At 38.6% G+C, this 19,331-nt stretch overlaps 1 protein-coding gene across 1 annotated transcript in view; it reads left to right on the forward strand.

Annotated features, from left to right (window-relative positions):
- vps41 (VPS41 subunit of HOPS complex) overlaps positions 1 to 19,025 on the forward strand; it is a 39,338-nt gene extending 20,313 nt beyond the window's left edge. The window contains exons 8-29 of the mRNA XM_017453120.3: positions 2,521 to 2,640; positions 3,887 to 4,033; positions 4,122 to 4,188; positions 4,295 to 4,392; positions 5,174 to 5,303; positions 5,779 to 5,894; positions 6,030 to 6,086; positions 6,222 to 6,283; positions 6,361 to 6,442; positions 6,768 to 6,860; positions 7,290 to 7,417; positions 8,237 to 8,381; positions 9,114 to 9,155; positions 9,251 to 9,301; positions 10,322 to 10,459; positions 10,691 to 10,745; positions 13,452 to 13,592; positions 13,850 to 13,986; positions 14,851 to 14,950; positions 15,061 to 15,105; positions 18,170 to 18,249; positions 18,643 to 19,025. Of these exons, the coding sequence (XP_017308609.1) occupies positions 2,521 to 2,640; positions 3,887 to 4,033; positions 4,122 to 4,188; positions 4,295 to 4,392; positions 5,174 to 5,303; positions 5,779 to 5,894; positions 6,030 to 6,086; positions 6,222 to 6,283; positions 6,361 to 6,442; positions 6,768 to 6,860; positions 7,290 to 7,417; positions 8,237 to 8,381; positions 9,114 to 9,155; positions 9,251 to 9,301; positions 10,322 to 10,459; positions 10,691 to 10,745; positions 13,452 to 13,592; positions 13,850 to 13,986; positions 14,851 to 14,950; positions 15,061 to 15,105; positions 18,170 to 18,249; positions 18,643 to 18,723 (2,115 nt within the window). The 3' untranslated portion in view covers positions 18,724 to 19,025. The remainder of the gene's footprint in view (positions 1 to 2,520; positions 2,641 to 3,886; positions 4,034 to 4,121; positions 4,189 to 4,294; positions 4,393 to 5,173; positions 5,304 to 5,778; positions 5,895 to 6,029; positions 6,087 to 6,221; positions 6,284 to 6,360; positions 6,443 to 6,767; positions 6,861 to 7,289; positions 7,418 to 8,236; positions 8,382 to 9,113; positions 9,156 to 9,250; positions 9,302 to 10,321; positions 10,460 to 10,690; positions 10,746 to 13,451; positions 13,593 to 13,849; positions 13,987 to 14,850; positions 14,951 to 15,060; positions 15,106 to 18,169; positions 18,250 to 18,642) is intronic.
- The last annotated feature ends 306 nt before the right edge of the window (positions 19,026 to 19,331 follow it).

The raw sequence follows: 19,331 nt of genomic DNA on the forward strand, positions 1-19,331 counted from the left end.
TCATTATTAATTTAGGGCTGGAGTTTAATTCCGTGCTTTTTGTGCATCCATAAAAAAATTACATATAAATACTTGTATACAATATAAACTAAAGTAAATGAATTTATATATTAGTTTATATTGTATACAAGTATTTATACGTTATTTTTTATCATTAATATAAAATTATTATTATTTTTTTTTTTTTTCTCAAAATTTTCCTCAGTGGTATTCTTAATTCCCGACATATTGAACTAGCATAAGGATGTGATTTTGATAGAGACTATAAAGTTGTCTTTGTAGATGCTGTAAACATAAAGAAATAAGCATTAAATTGCATTTGGTTGTATTAAATCCCTGCATTAATAGACCTACATACCCTGTTCAAAACGTTGTATTTAATTCAAATGGTAATACATCTACATTCAGTGTTAATTGCTGTCTTCACAACTACCACCTGATATTGACTCAATTAATGCTGTCCTTGATGTATTATGTGTACCCTTATTACTTTCCACACCTTTTTTTTTTTGACACATTATCTGAAGAATGATAAACATGCTTAAGAAATACAAATGGAAAAACTTTCCAGATATCCCTGAAAACATTTTGATGTGTAACCCTCAATCCGATCAAATAAAACGGCTGCACATACTTTTCACATACCGCATTTAAGAAGTAATTAAATGCTGGATGGCTTTTGTCCACTAACTCAGTCCTAACCGGAGTTGGAGTGTGTCTGCTGCCTTTGGCTCCCCATTTCTGCTGATTACCTTCTGTTTCCCTGGCTTAAGATTCCCATAATGCAGCCTCGCCATGAAAATCAATACAGCTTCCACTGAGGACACATCTTTTCAAAGGCAATTCAATTCCGTCAGCAGGGCTCTGAAGTGTCATCTCCCATTGCTGTGCCGTGATCTGTTAACACAGCTCAAAGTGCAGAATCGGAGCCGCTCTGAACGAGCTATTCTTTATGTTGTGTCAGGATAAGGACAGGACAGGACAGGACAGGTCAGATCACGTATGTGTATGTGCACAAAAGCCACCTTGCTCTTCTAATTTAAGTGGGCTGGATCGTTGTGGCATGCCCACTGGTTTTTCATATATAATCATTTCCATATAGTTTGCCTTTACATGTCTGAAGTGTATGTAGCTCAGACCAGACAGCAGTGTTTTCATATAATAGCTTTTTGTATTGAAGGTTAAAAGCAAATAAAGTGATGTCTGGCCTCGAGAAATATCCCAAACGCTTTAGGATGAGGAGGTCATTTATATAATGTTTTATATAAGCATGCTCATGAGAATATAGTAAAGTTTCCAAGGTTTTGATATTGGTCTAAATTTGATTCCTCCACTTGTCTCAGAGAGCCATGTCTTATTATTTACTGAACTCCTGCAGTTCTTTCTCAAGTCCTAAGATCATGCTGTGTACAGTGAGGTACTACACTAATATACCTCTGTAAATATACTGAGGATTGTGTATCAAAACTGCATCAGAACTATTTTCAAAATGAAAGTTTTAACCCTTAAATGTTCGTATATTCCTCAGTTGTTCGTTCATATCATGTGGCATTAGGACTGGCGAATTTTACCTGACGTAAACTGATATACAAACTTTCAATGATCGTGTAAAACTGTCATTTAAAAAAAAAAAAAAAAAAAAAAAAAAAACATTTTACTAATACTCACAATCAAATAATATTTGTTATATCTTATGATATTTATTTTTTGTTACCTGGATACAAATGAACAAGACAAGGCTCATGATTACATAGAGGAAGATATTTTGTCATGACTTTATGAAACACGTTTTGAGCGACATAGCACAGAATGTTATTCATAGCTCATTGTTTCTTGTTAATGTGTGACTTACCTAAAAAAAAATGTGCATTTTTATTCCATTATTCAAGAGAGGTAGCAGACAAACTGATTTCTTTCCTCTTTCTTTGTTTGTTTGCCAATTTTGCAAATTATCAAATTACCAAACTATTTAAATTTTTATTAATCTTTGTTAAATAGCAGTAGTATGTTGTCAATATATTGTTGATTTTAAATAGCAATAGAAACTATATTTTTACACAAAAATTCTACCTAATGTTAAAACAGTGTTTGATGTTAATTTAACCATTAAACGAATCATAACAGTTTCAGAGCAGATCCTTACTGATTTGGGGCATCAAGGTATAGATCATCTAAGTGTTAACTTGTGTTCTCCTGCCCTCTGCTGGTGTAACCTACAAAACACGGCTTACTGAGAGGCTTTTCTAGTAGCCCTGCAATTACGTCAACTTGACTGATGTAGTTTTTGTAATTTATGCTTCAGTGGACCAGTTTTCACCTTTTGAGGGAGAGAGAGAGATGTACTAGACCTGCAAGATAATCAACAGTTAAATGTGATGACATGCTGAGCATTTTGTAGGTTCAGCTAATTACATAAGAATAAGTTGGCCAAGTTTTAAAGATCAAACTCAGTTAGTTAGTTATTTTCTTTTTATAGTTTCTTATGAATAAATTCGGAATCTTTGTCTCTGTGTTCTGCAGTTACTGCTGTATGAGAGAAACTGGCTGAACCGCTGGAAGATGTCCGTCCTGCATGAGGGAGAGGGAACCATCACCAACATCAAATGGAGGGCCAATCTCATCGCCTGGGCTAACAATGTGGTATGATTAAACTTCATAAAATATAGGGGAAATAATTCAGACGTTTTATCATTCGAGATGATGGTGGTTTGTAATCGCACTTCCTAAGTGTAAAAAAAAAAAAAAAAAAAGCGTAATCTATATACAGTCATGTGAAAAAATAAGTGCACCCCATGGAAATTGTTGGCTATTTTTTGACATATTTAAACAAGCAAACATTTGATCATCTTTGTAACAGTGCCTTTTAAAAAACAATCATTTAATCAACAGAAATATCAATAGATGTGATATTCTTATGTGGAAAAAGTAAGTACGCCCTTGGCCTCAGAAGCCAGTATAGCCCTCTTTAGCAGAAATAACTTCTCGTAGGTGTTTTGCATAATTGTCCGCAAGGCTCGCTGGCATTTTTGACAACTCCTCCATGCAATATTCTTTCAGTTGCAAGATGTCTGAGGGTTTTCTTGCATGTACTGCCAGTTTCAAATCCCCCACAACAGTTCAATGGGATTCAGATCTGGGCTTTGACTAGACCATTCCATAACCCTCCATTTCGGAAGACTGGAAAAAGACCACGTGATTCTATTCTAATCTTCTGTCCAGTTTGGGTGTGTCAGTGCCCATGATAGCCTCAGATTCCTGTTCTTGTCTGATAGAAGTGAAACCCAATATGATCTTCTGCTGTTGTAGCCCATCCACAGCAAGGTTTGATGTTCTGTGCATGCTGAGATGCTTTTCTGCTCACTGCGGTTGAGCAGAGTGATTGAGTTATTTTATCTTTCCTGGCAGCTCAAACCAGTCAGGCCATTTTTCTCTGTCCCCTCTTATCAACAAGGTGTTTCTGTTTCCACCCACAGAACTGCCTCACCCAATGTTTTGTTTGTTTGTTTTTTGCACCATTCTGTGTAAACTCTAGACACTGTTGTGTGTGAAAATCCCAGGAGATCAGTAGTTTCTGAAATACTCAAACCAGCTCATCTGGCACCAGCAACCACGCCACGGTTAAAGTCACAAAGATCACACTTTCTCCTCATTCTGATGTTCATGTGAACATTAACTGAAGTTCTTGACCTGTATCTGCGTGATTTTATGCATTGTGCTGCTGCCCCGTGATTGGATGCTTGGATAACTGCATAAATGAGCAGGTGTTCATGTTAAAGTGGATGGTGGTTGTATGTAAAAAATAAGAAGAAGAAAAAGTAATAATAATAATAAGAAGAGTTTGCTGTCTAGACCTAGACATGATGGTCATATTTTTGTCCTTTTTCAGGGGGTGAAGATCTACGACATCAGCAGTAAGCAACGAATCACTAATGTATTACGGGACAACTCCAGCTTGAGGCCTGACATGTATCCCTGTAGTCTTTGCTGGAAAGATAACACCACGCTTATTATTGGCTGGGGACCTTCAGTTAAGGTGTGTACGTGCTCACTGAAGGTTTAGTGTCCACGTTTTCTGTTAGGCAACATTTAATAGATTTCTATTTTTTGTTAATGTGTTTTAGATTTGCGTTGTCAAGGAACGTGACCCTTCTGAAATGAGAGATTTGCCTAGTCGCTATGTCGAGATTGGTAATCCTTAGCTTATTTAAACACAAAACTTTATAGTATTATATTAATATATAATATTTCTAAAATATTTGATCTAAAAAGAATTTTTGGTCATTTTCTCTTGCAGTGTCAGCATTTGAGACGGAGTTCTTCATCAGCGGCCTGGCCCCTTTGGCTGATCAGCTCGTCACTCTTTACTACGTTAAAGAAAATTCCGAGCATATGGTAGGATTCCTTACTCTCTGCATATTAAGTGACCTGAGATTGCTATTTCCGCTTCACCCCTCGTAATCGCCGGTGGGGGGGGGGGGCAGCGTGACTCATGAAGATACTGTCTTATACACATGTGCGTATATGCTAAGACCCTTCAGCAAAGTCATAAAATATGACGTATGACGTAGTATTTGCAATGTGATATCCAATAAGGCAATGCTCCCAGCCGGTCTCCTTCTGTTAGGAGTGTCGTGTATTGTCAGTCATGCCTGAGCTCCCTTTACTGAGACTGGGGCGCATTTCGGACTGTTGCATTTGGGTTCCAGCCACAACTCAGTTTTGGAATGCCCACAGCCTCAGCAAGCCTAATGTGCCTAATGTCCTAGCATAGTTTAAGAGGTTCTGATACCGCACATTTGAATCTAATTGGTAAGCATAATAATATCCACCACATACTGGGCTAATGGAGTGGTTAGCATTCTCTGTGAGTTTAGCATTTGTGTGGCCTGCTTTTGTGTCAGGGAGTGCTTCTCTGAGTTCACCATAAGCCTAAGTACTGTACTGTGGGCACACAGAAGCCAGTCATCGAAATACAGCAGTATCGTAATGCCAGTGGCCATCAGGGAGATGAGGAAGGGCCAAAGAGTAGGGCTTTGTGTGGGAATGTCTGCACTTGGGAAGCAAACCTTGTGCTTAGGAGTGAGTGATGGCCAATTCGGAGAAAGTGAAAGTGGTGTCTGTGGCCGAGCGCTCTGTGTGGATTGTTTTAAGTGCGTACATGTGTGTATCACAGGAGGAGGAGTTCAGGTCACGTCCACGTTTAGACATCATCCAGCCATTGCCCGAGACCTGTGAGGAGATCTCGTCAGATGCTCTCACTGTCCGGCACTTTCAGGAGAACGAATGCCGGGACTACAGACTGGGTAAATGAAGGAGGGGTAGAGGGAAAGTTAAATAATTCACTGCTCTGAATCGACAGCCTCAGGGATACCAAGGGATATCATTTGAGCTTATCCAACGATGTTAATCTTTTTTTTTTTTTTTAGGTTTCTTTAAGAAGTGATTCAGTACACTGTAACATTTCAGATTTCACCATGATTCAAACTGATTAAATAATTTTGGTATAAATACGTGAAATATGCAAACAAGGAAGAGCTATTTACACACTAGTGGGATATGGACAATACATGGTAATAAATCATATATATTAATGATAATAAATAAATCTTTTCAGCACAGTATAAAACGCGTTTTTTGTTTTGTTTTGTTTTTTCCAAAAAGATGAGAGCATACCTTCTGTTAATATTATCATAATAGATTTATAAGCAGTTTTGGCATACCACAATGTTGAAATGCCACCTTGAGCCAGCCATAAATACACCTGTCTTTGGTCTATAGAGCACTCGGAGGGAGAGTCTCTGTTCTACATCATAAGCCCTAAAGACATTGTAGTGGCTAAAGAGCGAGATCAGGATGACCACATCGACTGGCTGCTCGACAAGAAGAAATATGAGGTTTGAGTAGCAGATTAGTAAATAACTCGAGTGTTTTATTTTGAAACTATTTTTATTGATCATTAATATATTATTATATTATGCATGTTAATTAACTATGTTTTTGGAGATGTTTGAAGTTGATGTGTGTTACAGGAGGCACTAATGGCAGCAGAGATTAGCTTCAAGAATATCAAAAGGCATGATGTCCAGGTACAGACCATCAGAAAATAAATAAATAAATAAATAAATAAATAAATAAAGTGGTTCAATTCTAAAGCAAATGAATTTTAACAGTACCATTTAGTTTGCATATTTTTAGAATTTGTCTGTGTGTGTGATGTACAGAAAATTGGGATGGCCTACATCAATCACCTGGTGGAGAAAGGGGACTATGATGCTGCAGCAAGGTATTATACAGTTTCTGTTATATTGAATAGGTTAGATATTTGTGAGAAATGTCAGTGTCTTTCCGTACCTCTTACAGAAAGTGTCAGAAAGTGCTAGGGAAGAATATGGACCTGTGGGAGAACGAGGTGTACAGGTTCAAAACTATTGGACAGTTGAAGGTATGTTATTCTGACGTGCCACACACTGAAACCGACAACCGTTTGCCTTTGATTTGGAGAGGAACGTTCATGTAGCTTGTGCATATTATCTGAATGTGATCATTAAAGTAACGTTGGTTTCATTTGTCAGCATATAGGAATGTTTCCACTGTGTTTTCTTAGTCTGGCAGCTTTTTTCATTTTCCAATAGAACAGACCTATTACCCATCTCCTAGCGCTTTGGAAGTTCCCACATTGCTACACCTATAATTTACCTTTCTCATTTTAATAAAAAGATTCTTGTAAGCTGTTACACTGCTTATCTAAAATCTCTCTCGGACTCCAGGCCATCAGTCAGTACTTACCCAGAGGAGATCTGCGCCTCAGACCTGCCATTTATGAGATGATCCTGCATGAATTCCTCAAGACTGACTATGATGTGAGTGTGTACTGTATGATGTGAGTGTGTACAGTAGGGGTTGCGCAAATTTATATTTATTGACCAGTTAAAAAAATTTAGTTCTCTAATAGAGTTTTCCATGATTAAAGCAAAACTGATTCAGAACATTGAAGAAGAAGAAGCCTGTATTTGTCCCGTATACGTTACAGCACAGTGAAATTCTTTTTCTGCATATCCAAGCTTGTTAAGGAAACTGGGGTCAGAGCACAAGGTCAGCCATGATACGCCACCTCTGGAGGAAAGAGGGTTAAGGGTCTTGCTCAAGGCAGCTTGGCTGTGCTTGGTTGTGCACATCAGGAATCTAAATCTATATCTGGATTTCTGTAAAGCTGCTTAGTACCTGTGTATTATTAAAATGGCTATAATAAAATTAAAATTAAGGTGAAATTGAATTCTCATCTTCCGCAGGGTTTTGCCACACTGATCCGAGAATGGCCAGGAGAGCTCTACAACAACATGACTATAGTTCAGGCAGTGACAGACCACCTAAGAAAGGACTCTACCAACAGCATCCTGCTCACCACACTGGCTGAATTGTGAGTGGCACGATGTGAAAACATTCCTCGTGTTGAATATTATCCTTGATAGTACTGCTTTCATGATTTCTCTCAGTTTATAATTATCAATTAAAACAGTCAATTGTAGGGCACTTAAGGAGCTTATAGTTATTACAGCTAGTCCATTTTAGCCATGGACATCAATGTAAACAAGGTGCATTTAGAAAGTGTATATATATTTTTCTGTTATCTTGTCCGGCACATCCTGGGTCACATGACCATGATTCCACTTGGTTCTGATTTTCTGACTTAGTTGAAATGCCATGTCTTTATATGTGTGCTTCCAGTTAAATGTTTCACAAATTACACTCATTTCCAACGCAAGTTCTGTTACTAACAGGATAAATGGTACATTTCCCACCCATAGTTACCAAATTATCATGAAATACCATTTAGAATGGTAGTAGGAAACGTTAACACTAGCTAAATTGTATAACAATATTCTATTCACTATATGACCTCAGCTAACATTCCAGGGTTAGCAAGTCACTCCATTTTAAATGTACTCCTCTAATAGAACGAGTAGAGCATAAGAGCACGTTTCTTCATTCAGATGGGTAACTTATTGCAGGTGCCAGAGTTAGATGAAAATCCTGAAGAGAAGCGATTTGTTCCTTAAAAAAAATGTTGTCTATACTGCCGAAGGGTAGTGGGTGGGTGCAAGGCAGACACACAGTCCCACCAGCTGTTTGCCTCTGGCTCTAAACGGTCTCCACTGTGCAGACTCCGGCTCTGGAGCACTATTTACTGTACCACTGTAAAATTTTCTTAGCAATAACTCTGACTGTCTGTATTTAGATACACATATGACCAGCGCTATGACCGAGCTCTGGAGATCTACCTGAGGCTGAGACACAAAGATGTCTACCAGCTTATCCACAAACACAACCTCTTCTCTTCCATTGAGGACAAAATTGTCCTCCTCATGGACTTTGACAAGGAGGTGAACCATCATCAAGATGTTCCTCAGATGTTTGTTTTTTATTAAAGTGTATAGCAGCTTTTGTCTGTTTCGAAAGCACAAAGAAACGTACTAAAAGGTGTTTGACACCATAGTAAAACATTAATGAATGCCAGTTAAGAAGTATTCAATATTTGTGTGGTGGTCTGGGAAAACCATGTCAAAAAAGACCCAATATCGGTCTGTTAAGTGAAGAAACAAAGATCGTTTAAATGCCATGAGTGACTCATATCTCAGGTGATGAGGCAGAGCCTGCAAGATGCTAATAATTAAAGTGGAAACTCATTTCCTATACGAAACTCACAATCCTTTAAAAATGTAACATTTCATTTCAGTATAACTGTATTTGTGATTGAGATCTGTGCAAATAAGACAGCAGTTTCAGTTCAGGTTAGCCAGTTGTTTTCAGAACTATGTAGTATATGGAAGAAAATGGTCAAATTTGAACATGTGAAGGGTTTTCCCAGGCTGCCACACGATTTTAATCAAGCTTAAGCAATTAATAATACAGATATGAAAACAAGAAGGTCGTGGTAATTGAAACGGCTTAGTTACAGAGCTGACGTGTTGAATTGATGTATATTATTGAACTGATGTTCAGCATAGTTATAGATTGGCTTCGTCAATGCTATGTAGTTGGATGGCACGGGAAAAGTGCATCGATTACTCATCACACTCGTCTGAAAGATCCGCCTCTTTCTCTCCCGTTTCCAGCAAGCTGTTGACATGTTGCTGGATAATGAAGATAAAATATCTGTGAGTTCACCTGACCGCCCTCTGTTTTCTGATTAAAAACACAAACTCCGTTTACTGGTGTGTCTTGACTTTCTATCCGTTCTCTCGTCCTTCAGGTGGACAGAGTGGTTGAAGAGCTGAAAGACAGACCTGAGCTGCTGCATGTGGTAAGTAGCAACTGCAGCAAATTCAGGGTTGTTTTAAATCTTTATAATTTGCTACTGATGCCAAGAAAATGAGTGATAATAATTTAATATGAAAAAAAATCCAGCCGTCTTTGTTTTCAGACTTCAAGGAAACATCAAATTGGAGCACGCAGTGGCTCCAGTGGCATCACCAAAACTAGCATTCTCAACACAAGAGTTGTATTATAATGAGAAGTCTGAAGTAGCAAATGTTGGCCTCAAGGTTCCAGAACGCAGTGCTGCTATACAAACCTGTTTGAGCGGAGTTATAGCAGAGACTCAACTTGCCTCGCTGCTGTTCTATAAGATGCTCGGTGTGATGGTGTTGACTGCGTGAAAATTGAAGCTTTCGAAATTGATCCGTTTGAGCATCGAGTTCACAGATGAAGAGGTGATAGAGATGGTCAGACTAAAGGACTAAAACTCTGCTGCACCACAATCGGCAGGTAGTCGAAGGGCAGTATTTTGTAGGAGACCGTTAACCGAAGTGAAGAGCCCAACATAAATAAATCCTGGACACCCCTGACGATCGAGTCATTGTATATTTTTCCTTTAGGAAGTACAGATTAATATGCTGTATGACTATTGTTTATGCTTTAATGAATAAGAACAAGCCTTATATTAGTATACAGTTTAACAAAGTTGCTTTTTTTTTTTTTTAATAACCAATGAAATATCTTAATAGTGGACTCTACTAGTAGAACCGACTGTTTATCCAGGAATTTAACCGACCTTAGTCTTATTTCTGTGAAAGTATGGAATCAAAATGTGAAACAAAACGCAATATTATTAGCTTATCAAACTCCTCAAACTGAACAGAAGGGGAAAAAGCTGTGACACGAAACAAACATCAGACAGACTTACCAACCTCCACCCTTCTGCTCTTTCCCCAATTTTTCACTTTGTCAGGTGGTTTATTGCAACATTTATCAAATCTGCTCAAAGCAGTATCCCACCTTCTTATCGCATCTAAAAGGAGACACTCTTTTCTCTCGCTCTCAGTACCTGCACAAGCTGTTTAAGCGAGACCACCACAAGGGCCAGAGATATCACGAGAAGCAGATCAGTCTGTATGCCGAGTACGACCGGTCCAACCTTCTACCCTTCCTCAGAGACAGCACTCACTGCCCTCTGGAGAAGGTACAGCTCTTATCGTGTTTGTTTATTTATTTATTTATTTATTTATTTTATATATATATATATATATATATATATATATATATATATATATATATATATATATATATATATATATATATATACACATACACACACACACACACACACACACACACACACACACACACACACACGTGTGATCATGCTTTCCAAAAGTGAAATATACATTTTAAGTCTGCTCTTCTCTTGTAGGCCCTAGAGATCTGCCAGCAGAGACACTTTGTGGAGGAGACAGTCTTTCTGCTCAGTGAGTCCATCTTTTTGTGGGCAGATACATAAAATATCCTTCACTTGTTTAAGAGTACAGATCTGGGCTCTGTTTCTAGCGGAAAAAGGGCTTCCTTAATCGCTGTTTGAATTATTTTACCCCTTCACTGCCTAAAGTAGTTCTACTTGGAATCCTCCCTGATGATTCACTACAAAACTTCACTACATCAGTGATTATACATTATACATATTAACTTCTAGTTAACTTAAATTATTGTTCATGTTACAGCTTGAACGACTGTCTGAGCTGTGTTGTCAGATTCAGGAATTCAACAGCGCTGTAGTGCAAAGACAGTTAAGGCACACCTTCTGACCAACAGGAGTGGAAAATATTGTGTTACTATACTTGAGTAATATTTTGGCATATTTAGACTTGCGTATTGTAGAAATCGAACACTTGTACTCTTACTGAATCACATTTCCAAGGAAAGTACATTTTTATTTAGACCTTCAAAGTACTTCGAAACTAATCACAAGAGTCTTTGGTATCATCCAGCCAAAGACCGATGCTATATATCAGTCGAATGGGCTCAGTTTACATCCAGTCAAGTTCATAAGTGTAGAAAAACACTTATCAAGAATGGAGACGCTATGTGATCTGGTGTGATCTCCTCACGCTACACTCTGTAGATATCTACAGCTATCTGTGTAAAATGCTTCAATATGCTGTGGAGTAAGCAAAGACTTACGAGCTATCCCCTTTGTAGAGGTTTACATGAGCTTTAAATTGAAACCTGAACCCGGCCCGTACCTGATATCATTCGACCCAACCCTACGGGTGCTATTCAATTTTAAGACAGACCCTGAAAACGGTTTCTCACAACAGATAACTTTTTGCAGTGTGCTGTATTTCAGGATTGCATGCGAAAGTCAGTGAACAAACGGTTTCATCGAGGCACGGCGGCCCTTTCAGCACACAAAACCAAAAGAGCAAAAACACGTACTGACCAGTTAAGATAAGATAAGATAATACTTTATTAATCTCCAGATGGAGAAATTAGGGTCTCACAGCAGCAGCAAAAAAAAAAGAAGAGATAAGAGATAGTAATGAGAACATAAGAGATATATAAAGAGTATATACAAGATGTGTAAATATGTATAGAGATAAGTGCAAACTATATATATATATATATATATATATATATATATATATATATATATATATATATATATATATATATATATATAATATAAATATACACACACACACACACACACACACACACACATATATATATATACATATGAGCAGTATATACAGCAAGCAACAATGTACAGTCCCACTATACAAATAGCCCATGTACATATCGCATACATATTGCAGCTGTACGGTATAATTAGTGTAGACATATAACAAACAATAGCTTTGAAGCAGTGATGTGATGTGATGTGTAAGCAGTGCAAAAAGTCCAGTATGGATAGCTATATTTCAGCAATGTAACAGCGTATTTGTAGTGTAGTCGAGAGAGGGGGTGGCTAGGTGTTGTACAGTGTGATGGCCGTCGGCACAAAGGAACATCTGAAGCGTTCCGTCTTGCACCTGGCGGGGATGAGCCTGTGGCTGATGGTGCTCTCCATCTGCAGCAGCTCAGCATAGAGTGGACGAGAGGGGTTTCCCAAAATGGACCTGGTTTTATTTCTTATGAATCTTTGCAGGGTGAGGAACAGGTGTAACGTCATATTTTTTCCCATGACTGTTCAAGAGGAATTTATAAGTACACCCCATGGAAATTGTTGGCTTTTTTGTCATATTTGGACAAACAAACTTTTGATAACAGTGCCTGTTAATAAAGCTGATACACTGTCAAATGACACACAAAACTGACGATTTGTAGTAATTTCACAATTTAAATGAACAAAAAACAGAGCCGTCACATGGAAAGAGTAAGTACACTCCTACATTTATCACACCTTCAAATCCATAACATTAGAATCAGGTGTTGAAGATTGGGTGCCAGTGATCAGAACCTGCTTAGGGAGTGCAGGTGGAACCGGTCTTATTTACACTCCTCTCATATCTAGTGTCTGGTGTTCCCTTTGTTATTGAGGTGTGTGTGATGTCATCAGGCCGAGATCTAAAGAGTTCTGTAAGGCCTTCAGAAAATGGTTGTGTACTTATTTTTTTCCACATGACCGCAACTCAAACGTCTTCAAAACAGAGTTTGCAGAAAGTGTTGCACAACTATTTACACAAACATATCCTTATAATCTCCATAACTATTTAAAATACGTATATTTTATTTCGTTACAAACCCGAAGCTATTCATGAAAAATTAACCCGAAGCAGACCTCTACTCTTTTGCCTCTCTAGAGGGCTTGAAATCAATCTAATTTGAAAGCATACTTATGGAAGTTTAGCTAATTTGCTAATATTGACTAAGTTTTTTTTATAACTGTGTTTAAGCCTGTTTCCTTTGCTAATGCCAGGTTAGATGAGCATAACATAAATGATAACAGAAACAAACTTGTTTTGCAGACATTCCACAACTATAAATGGTATAAAAGTGTTAAGTATTCATTATTACTTAATTTAAAGAATAAATTATTATAAAGTATTGTACGTGTGTAAAAGTTGATTCTAGCTTAGGATTTCTTTTCCTCTTAAAAGAAAATAAATAAATAAATGCACATCCTAAACTTTTGTCCCTGATGAGGATTGATAATGCCTTCCTCGCGCCATCCACAGGTCGCATGGGGAACTGCAGGCGGGCATTACAGATGATCATGGAAGAGCTGGGAGACGTGGATAAGGCCATCGAATTTGCCAAAGAGCAGGATGATGCTGAACTGTGGGAGGATCTCATCTCTTACTCCATAGATAAACCACGTATGTCTAGTACAGGCTTGCTACCGTGCTACTCTGTGTCATTCTGAAAGCACAAACCTATCAGTGCTGTTTGTCGGACAGGACCAGATATGCTTGAAAGGTCCTGTGATGCTGATATTGATTAAATGATTTAACTCAAGTATATTGGCAAACCTTCTACATTTGAAAGATGTGAAAGTACCCAAAAGAACATGCAATTTCATCTCCAGTAATGGTTTTTTAAAAAATGCTAATCTGCTAATTCACACTCTCTCCAGCCTTCATCACAGGCCTCCTCAACAACATAGGAACCCATGTGGACCCCATTCTCTTAATCCACCGCATTAAAGAAGGCATGGAGATCCCAAATCTCAGAGACTCACTCGTCAAAATCCTGCATGATTACAATCTACAGGTAGGGACAGCCATTACACTACTGAATGCGGTCTATTCAAACCACCTTAGTGTGGATATGGGTATAGTGTACTGTGTGTGAACAGGATTTGTGCCCGAGATTCAGAGATGCTTATATTTGTGCTTTAGGTTTGTGGTTAGATGCCTTTAGGTGTGTTGTTTCATTAATATTAACCGTGAGGTAAAACACTCCAGTAAAAATTCAAACTAGACAGGGCATGCTGTTGGAGGAAAATAAACAATGGCAAGGTGATGAGATGAAGCAGGATTACTGTTAACACCCCAATCAAGTCAAGTACGCTTTACTGTCATCACTCTCATCACCAGTGAAACGGGTTATAGGAACGAAATATAGTTTCGTATAAAGAAAGTATAGTTGTTAGTTAATTATTTTCCAATTAACTAGTTGCTTTATTCCACTTATACCACAGCAATTAGCCAATTATTAGGATATTTTATTAATTAAAAAAAAAAGATCTTACTTTTTATTAATGTATAGGCATATTTCATGGTGTGGAACATCTGTGAAACAAGTTAGTTCCTGATATCACTTATGTTATAAGAGCTATGAACAGTCATTCCCTCCCCAGCCTCTTTTTTTCCCTTTTAAGAAGTAAATAAGAAAAAAAAAACACATCTTAACATCTTAAAGATTTTGCTGTGTCTGAAATCTTAAATATGGTACGTACTCCGTACAAGTGCCTGTGCAAGCTGTTACTATAGAAACAATAACATATTACAAAAAAATACAAGTAAAGTTTGGGCATATCTCAATCTACATCCAAGCTAAAATTGACTATATACAGGCATTGGATATAGAAAGACCTAAATCAGTTTATAAGCATCTTCATGGATCTCCCTTTAGATTTTACTGCGAGAGGGCTGTAAGAAGATCCTGGTAGCAGATTCACTCTCCCTGCTGCAAAAGATGCACAGAACACAGATGAGAGGCGTTCGAGTGGACGGTAAAAAAAAAATATATATATATATATATATTCAAGGCATTTCACTCATTTGTGAATTTGTATATATTCCAGAAAATGCATATTAATGCTGTTTTTCCTTTTTTATGTAGAGGAGAACATCTGTGAAGCATGTCATGTCACAATATTACCATCAGGTATGTTTTTTGGAGCTTGAATCTTGTATCATAAGACTGGCGTGGTCATGTCGTAAACACATCGCAGCAGGTGCCTCGCTGTCATGAACAGAGTAGTGCCGGTAATCACCTTTACGGTCGGTTTTGATTCCCTCCTGAATCTATGAGGTAGGAATGACGTCGTCCCACCCAAGTGTCTTCCTGCGTAAATCTCACAAGATCCTTTTAGTGTATAAAACGACAGGAGCCAGAAATCCTAAGGGATCATAGACAGAACTCACCATAGCAAGGATCCCCCTTTTGATCAGACGTCTCTGCTGCAACACAATCTTAAATATGAAGGCATCGGATGGAACGCACCATCGTACGCCCAACACTCTCTCTACAGGAAGTAGATCTTGACCTAAATCTAAATCCTTCAGATTTTTTGCTCCGCGTTCCTCTGGGATTTTTGCCAGCACATTTCGACTGTTGCTCGTCCATTTTGTCAGCGGAATTTCCTTTTCCAAGGACGGTAAATATCATGGTGTGGTGTATATACCAGGCTTGACCATCTCTGCGTCTCACATCCTCAGCTGGCACTCTCACTGCGCAAGTCTTTGAACCAAGATCTTTCATGAAATCAGAATATTTGACATGAAATAAAACATCCTTTTTCAACCTTTTCTTTGGGTTCAGAGCACGCTGTTCAGCAATTATTCGATTATTCTGCGTATGAATGTCTTTCTTTCCCAAAGGCGCAAGCCAATAGATATAATGCCCGTCTACAAGCTTTAATGAGTTGGTCACCATCTCTCTAAACTTGTGGTCTTCTCTGGAAAACCCAACCTGTTTGTCTTTGCTGCATTCGGGGAAAATCAGCCTTAAATTGTTGTTGCCAAATCTCGCCTAAATCCTGAACGGACACTGCGAATCTCTTAGAAGTGGCTCCATGACTGTTGGAACATTTGTTCCTATGAGCAGCTGTATATCAGAGTCAGTATGCTGGTAACCTCTTACAATCTCCCTTGGGTGGCCCCTGGTGTACTGTTCAAAGAAGTATAGACGATCACGAAAGCTGTTAGGTTTACACTCAACACCATTTTCAAAGGATTTCATGAAGGCATGATACTGCAGAGGGTTACTATCAAACACTTGAATTTCTCTTTTATGCAGAGAGGACACACATCGTTATTGAACCAGTAATGAAGTAATCTCTCTTTTTCTTTTTCTTTTTCTTTTTTGTTTATCCATAATATGGAGAACTTGTGTCGGTGTTGCCCGAACCAGCATTAGGATTACTTTCATACTGAGCATTAGTGTTTACAGAAACACTGAGTGTTCTGACATGACTTTGGAGTAGTCTGAGGATAAATAGTCGCGGAAACGTTCCCTTTTGGCTTCGCACCACGTCAGCGTAATCCGTAGATTGGTCAATTCGTCTTCGAGTCCCAGCTCTCGAAGGAATACATGTTTTTGCATCAGCATCGATTGTTATCCCAAAGATCTCATTCCATCGGGCTGCATCAGTTCAACCACAAGACACATTTGAGCCCTTAAGCACCTTCACTTTAGCCACTGATGCATCAATTTCCAGTCGCAGCTCAAAGTCTGTTTCTTTAAGCATTGTTCTTGCCCTTCAATAAATTTTAACATGCCGACAGAGCTGCTATATTATCCTCTGCGTTAATACACGCAGAAGGGTTTGTTGAAGTTCTTGTAGCACAGCTGCGTTTGCTGGATCTTTTACCATCAACATTTGAGATGCTGTCACTTGAATTTATGTCATCTTGGATGTTATGTAATGGAACGTGAGACAAATCCTGCATTCCTGAGTCGTTCGGGGTAGCTGTTTCCGACTGTTGCTCCTTAAGCATGTTTACACTTCCAGAAATGTGCACTGGTTCTTATAATTTCATGAAAACCCACGACTCTGGAAAAGAGTCCATCATAAACAAACAGCGCACAACATCAAACTGGTTTGAAGCATCAAAACAGATTAAAGCACAAAAACGAATAGTTGTGTCGACTGATATTCCAGCGACTTCGACAAGAACAAACAGTTTGCCGCTGAGGGACTGAACAAGGCGCTCACTGCTGTGACTCGTCAACGAGATAGTCCAAAATGCTTGCATCTTCACTCTTTATTTCCAACTTGCAAAAATCACTGCAGTTTAATCTCATAAGTTCAGACGATCTATGTTATTATAAGACATTTTTGATACCTTGACCCATTTATGCGGTCAACAAAAAAATACATGCTCCCAGCTCACCCCTTTCCTCCTTACTACACATCCCCCCACAGGTGGTGTAAACTTGACTAATCAGTGATGCGCACATTGTGCCCAAAGTCACATGACCTTTAGAATTTAAACACAAATAACACAAATGACATGGCTCCTACAGCTAAAAACTTGAGGATAGTGAAGTCTAACACGACACACGTGAAGCCACCCAGCTGCGTGTTTTTGTAACTGCTGTTCATGCTGCATCACAGTGTAACACGCTCGGAGGAAAGCGCTGTGCTTCTGTTTACACGAGCTCTCGGACACGTGGGAGTATGCCGTGCCTCCCACCCGGAGGCTGTGGCGCAGTCCCAGGACTCCTATTCACTGTGCTCAAACTGAAAATCATTTCCACATACTTAATACTGTTTGACTTCATAGTGTAGAAGATTAATAATCCTGATCTCTAGTGTTACCCAGAGGAGGACGGCTTAAATAAGCTTAGATTAGTAAAGCTTCTTCCCCTTGCCTGTAACGGATTCTAGATCCAGATTTTTGTGAAGCTGCTTTTTGATGACGCTATTCTTAAAAGGGCATAAAACATATTCTAACCTGTTCCTAGACATGTCATGATGGCGGCGTGGTCATATCTTATGATTCATTACCCCAAGAGAATTCATTATAGAACAGTTTGCTCCTTATTACAGTGCACCAACGGCCCATTTTGTGTCATCAAAATGCAATATTTTCACACAACAAAACAAATCTGTATCTTTCTTGTCTATGGTTGAACGTAATGCTGAAAATTGCAGTATAGGTCACGCTTCAGTATGCAGAAGACATGAACATGTGTAATTTCCTCCAAATCATGTGTGTTTTAGACACGGCTCAGCCCTTCAGCGTGGTGGTCTTCCACTGCAGGCACATGTTCCATAAAGAGTGTCTCCCCTCGCCAGGAACAGTAAGACTCTTCTCCTAAAAACAGAATACTCCGTGTCTCTGCACCTACTTTCAGCTATTTGTCCTTTTTTTTTTTTTCCATTTTAGTAACATTAGTTCTCTTGATTTAGTGTATGAGCTTTAGAGAGGAATAATTAAATATGCAGAAGTAATATTTCCAGGTTTGTATTAGGTGTATTTTCTATTAAATCTTCGTATTATTTTGGCGTATGACGACTTGTTTAAGTTAGTGGTAATAACGTGATGTCTACAGATGCTGAGAAACTACGACTATCTGTCGCTTTGTAGTTTGTAACGCTGTGGTGTTTTAAGTGCCTCGTTAAGAATCATTAACAAACAATCTAGAAAGTGAGCCGTGTAAACACAGACATACTTATCGTCTTTCATTTTCTAGATGCCAGGCGGACAGTACTGCAACATCTGCAGTGCCAAGCGAAGAGGCCCAGGCAGCGGCATTCTGGAGATGAAGAAATGACGTCCTTTCACCTACCGACTCCTTGCATACATACTGCAAGCTCTCATGTCATTCTGTAAGTCTTAGTGAATATGACAAAATAATGAAGTCTGGTTAGCGGAGGCTGTATCGGTACATATTTAAGAAGCTTTTTTTGTGAACTGTAAGGCATTTGATTTTTGCGATGCTAGTAACTTGTACACGTGCATGTTGTCAGTGAAGCAGAGGAACAGGAACGTGTGGCGCTACACCTAAGAGCAGGCAAGGTTATCAGTAGTTTGGCCTTACGCTCTCACAATAAAATGAATCAATATTGCACTGTGCATAGTCTTTAATGTTCTCTTTTTTCAGTTTTGGACACTTTTAATGTCCTAACATCTTTCTCTATGCTTCAAGGCTTATATAATTCTATATTATACAGTTAGATCCATATATATTTGGACACTGACAAGTTTTGTTAGTTTGGCTGTTGACCAAAATGTGTTCAAGTTAACTAATGAACATGGGCTTAAAGTGCAGTCTCCTCTTTAATTTAAAATGTATTCACATCCACACTGAAGGAAGGAGTTTAGGAGTTACAGCGCTAATATGTAGCCCCATCTTTTTCAAGGGACCAAAAGTAATTGGAC

The sequence above is a fragment of the Ictalurus punctatus genome, chromosome 23, assembly GCF_001660625.3.
Source record: "Ictalurus punctatus breed USDA103 chromosome 23, Coco_2.0, whole genome shotgun sequence".
In the NCBI taxonomy this organism is placed as follows: Eukaryota; Metazoa; Chordata; class Actinopteri; order Siluriformes; family Ictaluridae; genus Ictalurus; species Ictalurus punctatus.